General features: G+C 50.8%; 1 protein-coding gene across 1 annotated transcript; it reads right to left on the bottom strand.

Moving 5' to 3' along the window:
• Positions 1-2,661: 2,661 nt before the first annotated feature.
• LOC123169604 (dehydration-responsive element-binding protein 2C) lies at positions 2,662-3,652 on the bottom strand. The gene has a single exon (XM_044587476.1). It carries the CDS (start codon positions 3,620-3,622, stop codon positions 2,927-2,929), a length of 696 nt encoding a protein of 231 aa, XP_044443411.1. The 5' UTR covers positions 3,623-3,652; the 3' UTR covers positions 2,662-2,926.
• Positions 3,653-8,332: the final 4,680 nt, after the last annotated feature.

Below are 8,332 nucleotides of genomic sequence, written 5' to 3'. Positions count from 1 at the left end.
GCAACAGCCGCGCGCCGGATACGTGGCGAAAAAGGTGGCGCAAGAATCGAGGCGCCTCTGTCTATCCACTCCGTTTACTGCGGCACGCCCCGTCCCGCGCGCTTCCCGAAATTTTGAATCCCGTGAGATCCGGGAACCGCAGAGCAATCAATCGCACCGAAGATTTTGTACCATACCAACACTCGAAGATTGTCACTTAAGTTCACTCGACGACCTCTGAATCGATCAAGGCGACTGAAACAAGACCGAAGCTTCAACACGACTCACAAACCCAGGTGATATGCCTCCGAAGTATAGAATCGAGTCGGAGTCAGCTTCATCTCTTTTTCCACTCGGACCTCAATCCATTCGGGGCTAATGACGATGACATGTACCTAGGGTAGGGTCATAGGCCTGACCTAGACGCCCTACCCAAGGACACTACCCTAGACTCGAAGACATTCAAAGCACAAGAAGAGAAACCGACTAAGTTCATCAAGGAGTGCGATCCACTGGACCTTCAACCTCACTCAGATACCCCAATTCCATTCGACCAATATGAAGTCACTCGACGATACAAGGAATCACTCGGAGTAGAGAAGGCCTAACGTCACTCGGGATGGCAACGGTCAGGCATTCACTCTGTAGTCTTAAAGATCATTTATACCTCTTTATTACTGCCGTTATCAGTAACACTCTGTCTTAATGTACATTGAACCCTTTTGTAACGTGGGCTGGCTGGGGTCCTGGAGCACTCTATATAAGCCACCTCCCTCCACTGGCACAAGGGTTCGCACCCCTGTAACTCTCACGCATAATCCAATCGACCAAGCCTCCTGGCACCGAGACGTAGGGCTGTTACTTCCTCCGTGAAGGGCCTGAAGTCGTAAAACCTTGCGTGCACAACCTCATCGTAGCTAGGATCTTGCCTCCTCCTACGTACCCCCTATTCTACTGTCAGACTTACTCCCACGACATTATGCTTATGAAACTTTAGATTATTATTATTATTTGTTTATCAAATTATTTGGCTTTATTATGCTTTTTAAAAGTCAGATTATATATATTTTTAGCATATGACCTTCACCATGTTCAACACAATGGTGATCTCCAACCCCAGGCAAAATAGCAACCAAATACTGCCTGGGCCATTTATCCACAAAGGCACGTTCCCAGGTCAGCAACCAAACACAGCCCAGAAACATGGTCATGCCTGGCTAGGCATTTTTGCTGAGATGTCCAGGCAACTCCCAGGCAGCTATTTTGCCCAGGCAAACCAGTGAGGACATGATCCAAACTGACCCATCGTCTGCGAAGGTGTTCTTTACCCAGTGTCGGATCTAGGATTTTGAAATAGGGTGGCCCGCCTTGGAAAAAAATTGACCACAAATATCATATTTCACTGGCAACATGGAGCAAGTTGCTCGTATTAGGACACTTTGATCAACGAGTCTGAAGGAAACAATAGAACAATAGAAGAGTGTCGGCCTACTAAGTGCATTAGGCCATAGTGCGGTGAGGGGAAATATCTGGTGCACCGGAGCTTGTAGTCCTACCGATGCACCAGACTCATATTGTGCTTTAAAAATGTTTAAAAAATCTAAAAATAATTAGCGCACTCACACAACATGAATGTAGGTTGTGACAAAATGTTAAATCCAAATTTGAAACATAACTCAAAAACAAAAATGACAAACTCAACACTGAAAAGTACATAACGTGTTGAGCGCAAATATTAATATTAATGCCAATGCTAATCACATACTGATGAAATATTAGTATTAATGCCAATGCTAATCACATACTGATGTCATCGATACCTTAACGTGCTGAGTCGTTGGATTGACCTGATTTGACGGCCAGGATTTGTTGGATCTGCCCCTTTCAATCTTTTTATATTGATACAGATATACGAATATAGTGGAGATTAATGTGAAGTGGTCGACATGTTATATAGTATAATACATGCATTGAACAAGCTCAAATTCATTTGCATTTAAGGTATCGATGACATCACCACATTGCTCTATGAACGGTGTACATCTAACTAAAGCATGGGTTAAAATATTCAAATTTAATATGGATTTAAATATTGATTTTGTCATCATAGCATTTGTAAATCATATCTAAAGCATCATCTTTGTTGTGTTTTTGAACATCAAAGGTAATACAATCACGTATATAGATCACTTTTGAACATGGAATGTATATACAATCACGTATATAGATCTGTATCCAAACATAAAATGGATTTGAGTTTTTTTAAGGAGAAGTAAATTTAAATTTATTTTATACGATAGTGTAAATTTAAATTTAATATACAATAAAGAGTAAATTTAGATTCATTTTATACGGTGGACATGAACGCTTGTTCTCGCACACGCACCATGTCAACAAGGCACATGTCGGTGGCTCCTGCTTGCAGGGGTCCAAAGTGAGGGGTGGAGTATGACATGGTTTTCTAATTATTTTTAGGTTTTCTTCAAGGATCTTTTGTTGTGTAAAATTAAATCTTAAAATCAATATCAATAAAAGGTCGGTGTGTCCGGTTGTTTGGAAAATCGAAGTCCGCCTTAATTGAGGGACGGAAATTCCATGGAGTCGGCCAGATGATATGTGTTGGAGATGCCCCAAGTCACTACTCTTACTTGCTGTTTTTTGGATGATCTGCAATAGGACCGCTGCAGCAGCACACGCCATTAGACTGATCATTTCATTACCCCTGCTCCCACGCACGATTATATCATACACACACTTGCACGCTCACCTGCCCACCAATATTAATGCTAGTATGCTACTGCGACGATGGAAAAAAAGCAAATACTAGTACTAACTACGTAGCTATCTAGCTGCATGCACCACGGCCAGTGACCAGCATGCCGCATGCTGTATATGCACTATATATCACGGCCACTCCTTACTTTCTATGTCGACGTCGATCTGCACCTCAGCAGCTGGGTTGCTGCAGCGGCTGTTGGGGGACAGTGCAGGCACTGGCAGCAGCTGAAGAAGCGGCTGCTGCTGCCATTTCAGGGGCTATGCTGAGGTCCCAGATGCTGACCCCTCCTCCGGCTTCGGCCAGCACCTCCAGGGGCACCTCCTGGAACCCCTCCAGTCCAAAGTCCTCCGCCTTGGGCAGTCGCGTCACGTACGCCTCGAAGTCCTCCGGCGCCTCCGCCGTGCTGTAACAGTAAGACGGCTGCATCCAGGCACTGCAGTCCATGTCCGTGGGAGTCCCGGTCGGGGTCGACGCGCTGGAGTTGGAGTTGTTGGAGGAGCAGCACGGCGTCCCCGGCGCCGAATTACCGTTGGCGCCACCACTGCCTTGAGCTGGAGGGTGCTGCATCTGGGACGGCGACGCCGAGAGGTTGAGGCGGGCGCAGTCGCCGTAGAGTGCCCTGGCTGCGGCGTCGTAGGCGCGCGCGGCGTCGAGCGCGCTGGCGAAGGTGCCGAGCCAGAGGCGGGCGCCGCGGTTGGGCTCGCGGATCTCGGCGACCCACTTGCCCCAGGTGCGCTGGCGGACGCCGCGGAAGGGGCACTGCTGGTTGTCCGGGCCGCCCTTGCCCTTCATGCAGCCCTTGCGCGACCGCCGGAGCGGGCAGCACTTCTTCTGCTTCATCCCCGCAACCACCTCCTGCTCCATTGAAGAGATAGACTGACGATTAGTGTGTTGGTGTTGGAATATCTGGGACTGGGAGGCGGATATTTATACAGGTGAAGTGGAAAAGCGAAGGGCGGGAAAGACGGCGGCGAGGCGACGTGTAGGGTGTGCGTCCGAGGTATCCCACGCGTGCGCCAAGTAAGGAGGCCGCTCGACACGAAGGGGTGGGGCCGCGCGAGCAGGACACATGGGCGACGCTGTGGGCTCCACGAGTCTCCGCACCAGGGCCACGTGGCGGCTACCTGTCGGCAAACGCGCAGGTTCAAGCGTCGACGCCTTGGTCAGCGAGCCGCCCGGGTTTGGATTTGGACGAGCTTCTTCTCCATGTTTCTTTTTCTCAGCGCTAGCACATGTGATTATCCATCCGCGAGAGTCTGCGTGTGTGTGCAGCAGTGCGTACGCTCTCTCTCTTCCTGCGACACCATGGCATGAGGCAGGAGCAAGCAATTGGGCATGGCGCTAGCTTTTTGTGCAGGGTCGTACGGACTGTGCTACGTGGCCTAGCTCGTTGCATGGCAGCTAGGATTTGGCATCGACCATCGGACATCGGCCGAAGAGCTCTAGGTATTGAGCGCTCGCACGTGCACCCGGCGCGTGTATCCGTGCGTGCATGCATGCATGCATGCAAGTGTCGCAGCCCCTGAACGCACACCTGGCCTTGTATTGCTCATGCTCTGGCAGCGGTCTCGGTGGGTACGCGGCGTGCTTCCGTTTCTCTCTCCCCACTCTACAGAAAGGTTCCTGCTTCTCCGGCCGGCGGCTCGGCGTGCTATTCTCCTTAATGACGTATAGGGATCACCACTGGAAAAGCCCAGGTTTTTGTGGGAGCCTGGGAGGGCAAAATGATCTTTTTTTTTTTAGGGCAAAATCATCGTATATGGTTTTTCCTAAATAATTTCGTTGCCAAAAATACACACAGTACTGGGAGCACAGGAGCTTTCCTATATCGACGGAAAAGTACGGTTTTTTACGGGGTATGCATGGTGAATTTTTTTTGCTTCACAACAACGTAAGAAATAAAAAAGTTCATGATACCGATGTTGATCTTGAACTTGGTTTTCAACGTCGATAGATAGCAATGTTAGTGTTGATGTCGAACTTATCTTCGGCGCCAATGAGGCAGCTCTGTCCCACAAACTCTTCAAATCACCGCCCTTGTTGTTCATTTTTCACACCTATAAAAAAATGCATGTTACATAGTGATGGTGGTAATGATGGACAGTCTTACAAATTTGAATGTTCATAATTCAGAAACTAAGAAGCTTGAAATTCATCTTGTTTTTCTTGAACTTCTTCACAAATTTTATAGCCAGACAATACAAACCGAACTAAAAATTTACTCAAAATCAGGGAATGAAGATAATCCTTTATTCTTAGCTAACCATTCAGACAAATCAAGAATAAACACTCAATGTCTTGCAAAAAGGAACCTGACAATGGGAGAACTGCCCATGCCGCCGCCGTTGCCGACTTTCCAACTAGATGGTAGATGTGTGTGCGCCGCTGCGACCCTGCAGCCTGCAGGGGAAGCCGCGAACATGCGGGAACGAGATCGATTGGCGGCGGCTTCTGATGGCCGATGTGGGCATGCGGACGCAGCGCAGTGATGTGCCCCAGGTCCTCGATGCGGTGCAACGGGCGGTTGAATCAGCGAGATCGTCGAATCGAAGGCTCCTAGGCACGCTGTCTCCTCGACTTCGTCAAATCGGGCAGCATTCTGCCTCGAAAGACACGGCCCAGTAGCACTACCTAGGAACGAGTAAAACCCAATATAGGCCCAAGTGGGTCTGAATCGTTATTCTCTTCATTTCTCTTCTCCCGTACGTACAACTACACTGCCATATGTTATATAAACGCATATAGGAGCTTATATACTGAATTGTTTTTGCATAAAATGTTGGGTATGCATTGCATACCCTTGCATTAGCCTAGCCCCCCCCCCCCGGGGGGGGGGTAATGACGATGACATGTACCTAGGGTAGGGTCATAGGCCTGACCTAGACGCCCTACTCAAGGACACTGCCCTAAAAGTCAAAGACATTCAAGATACAACAGAAGAAACCGACTGAGTTCACCTAGGAGTGCAATCCACTCGACTATCTATTCCACTCGGATACCCCAATTCCGCTCGACAGTGAAAAAGTCACTCGACCATACAAGAAACCACTCGGAGTACAGAAGACCTAGAGTCACTCAGGGTGAAAACGGTCAGGCATTCATTCTATAGTCTTTAAGATCATTAATAGCTCTTTATGTCTGGCCTTACCAGTAACGCCTTGTCTTAATGTACATTGAACCCTGTGTAACGTGGGCTGGCTGGGGTCCTGGCGCACTCTATATAAGCCACCCCTCCACTCGCACAAGGGTTCGCACCCCCTGTAACACACACACACACACACACACACACACACACATATTCCAGTCGACCGCCTCAGGGCACCAAGACGTAGGGCTTTTACCTCCTCCGAGAGGGGCCTGAACTCGTAAACTTGTGTGTACAACCTCGCCGTAGTTAGGACCTTGCCTCCTCATTCGTACCCCCTACTCTTACTGTTAGACCTAGTACCACGACAGTTGGCGCCCACCGTGGGGCAGGCGTCTTAGGGACTTCCGGCGAGGTTGCAATTTTTCCAATCTTCATCATCATGGTTTTCGGCGGTAGTCTGGCTTTGGGCCGCGAGATCCGACTCGGCGCGCTCGTCTTCATCGCCGACGACTCCGCTTGGCTCCAGGAGGCCCCCCTCGACGACGAGGCCCTTCCCATCGGTGGGGCGGCGTACTTCCGTGCGAGTGCTTGCGGCGTCCTCCTACGGCAGCCGTCGACCCAGTATCGGCCGGCTCCCGTATCGTCCACCCTTCTGGCTGTCCGCCGCCACAAGCGATCCGGTCGTTCACGACTTCAGCGGTGGGTGAAGCATGCAGTGGCACGCCAGTCGGCCACCCCTCAAGTCGCGGCAATCGAGCCTGACGAATCTCTCTACAGACTGTTCGACCTGTCGACTGGTTCCGCTGAGACTCTGTCCGAGTGCGGGAGCAGCGATCCGGCGGCGGAGGTCCTGATGGTCGACACGCCGCGCAGCCCGCCTAGTTACCGTCGTAGTGGCGGCGGCGATGGTGGTGGCGGTCCATCTCGCGGTCATGACGAGTATCACCCCGAAGCCCTCACTGCGGAGCAGAGTGATGAACTGCATCATCGCAACGTGGAGGCACTCCACACTCCCATCATCAGCGAGACCTCTGAGGCTCGGGCCTTGGAGACTACGCGCCTGGCCACTTTGGCTGAGCGCGTGCGTCTGGAGAACCTTCAACATTCAGTCGACGAGCGCGCTCGATGACATATCCCCAAATCCAGTCGACGACATCGACAGTTGTTTCCGCTTGAGCCTCAGGTATACCGCACTCCGATCCAGAATCTTACAGCTGCAACCCGTATAGCGGAGTCGATTTAGCCGTCCCAATCAGAGGCTAGAAGGGGTTTGATGCAAATCCGAGCACTGCTCCGGGCAGCAGGTGAGCAAAACACAACCGTTTCTCAGTCGTGCAACAGGATCCACAGCAGGTCGATGGTGGCGGACACAGTCCAGTCGGCTCACAGCCCAAGATCGCCTCTGCGGCGTGAGGGTCGTGGTCACCGCCAAGAGCAATACCTGGGTCAGAACCACGAGCAGTATGATCATCGACTCGGCCGTGATGACCACCGTCGAGTGCCTATGCCCCCTCCGAGGGGCGGATCGTATGTGCCCCGGCAGTACGATGACAGGCGCCCGTATGGTGATGAGCGAAGGGTCCCGGTCGACCAAAGAGAACCCGGGTTTGATGCAAGATCAATTCTTGTGCAAGGCCTGGTCGACAGAAACCGGGCACACAGAGAAGGACTAGACAGAGATCGCCTGGTTAGTAGCAGAGTGCATGTTTCTAGGCATGAATGTTTCAGCAGAGCCATCAGGGCTGCTGAGATCCCTCCCAACTTCAGGTTGGCGACAGGAGTAAGTAAGTTCACTGGTAAGTCGAAGCCAGACACTTGGCTAGAGGATTACCGAGTGGCTGTGTAGATTGGTAGCGGAAATGATGATGTAGCCATGAAGCATCTCCCCCTGATGTTGGAGGGTTCAGCCAGAGCTTGGTTGAATCAGTTGGCTCCTGGAAGTATCTTCAGTTGGGAAGAGTTGGTCCGAGTGTTTGTTAGGACATTTGAGGGCACTTGCAAACGACCTGCAGGGCTGACTGAATTGCAGCATTGTGTCCAGAAACAGAATGAAACTTTGAGAGATTACATCCAGAGGTGGACCAGTCTTTACCATACCGTGGAGAATGTGTCACAACATCAGCCAGTTTGCGCCTTTAAGGAGGGCGTTCGGTACAGAGAGCTTAAGCTGAAATTCGGTCGGACAGGGGACATGTCCCTGGCTCGGATGATGGAAATAGCCACTCGATACGCTAACGGCGAGGAAGAAGACCGACTCCGCAGTGTCAAGAACAAACCAGTCGCCCAGGACACCGGAGGAGGAAATTCCAGTCGGAAGCAGAAGCGCAAAGCCGACCCCGCAGGTCCTGGTGAGGCCGCAGTTGTAAACCAAGCGGAGTTCAAAGGAAAGCCTAATGGGCCATGGATCCCCAAGAAAGTGAAAGATCAAGTGGGAAATGGCGTACTTGATTTACTGTGTCATATACACACTAAGAAAGATGAAGAGG

This window comes from Triticum aestivum, chromosome 1D (genome assembly GCF_018294505.1).
Source record: "Triticum aestivum cultivar Chinese Spring chromosome 1D, IWGSC CS RefSeq v2.1, whole genome shotgun sequence".
Taxonomy (NCBI): Eukaryota; Viridiplantae; Streptophyta; class Magnoliopsida; order Poales; family Poaceae; genus Triticum; species Triticum aestivum.
This window is presented reverse-complemented; position numbering and strand designations above follow the sequence as displayed.

Excerpts from the sequence above, each read along its gene's own strand:
- LOC123169604 (XM_044587476.1), bottom strand. The coding sequence starts at position 3,622 with ATGGAGCAGGAGGTGGTTGCGGGGATGAAGCAGAAGAAGTGCTGCCCG.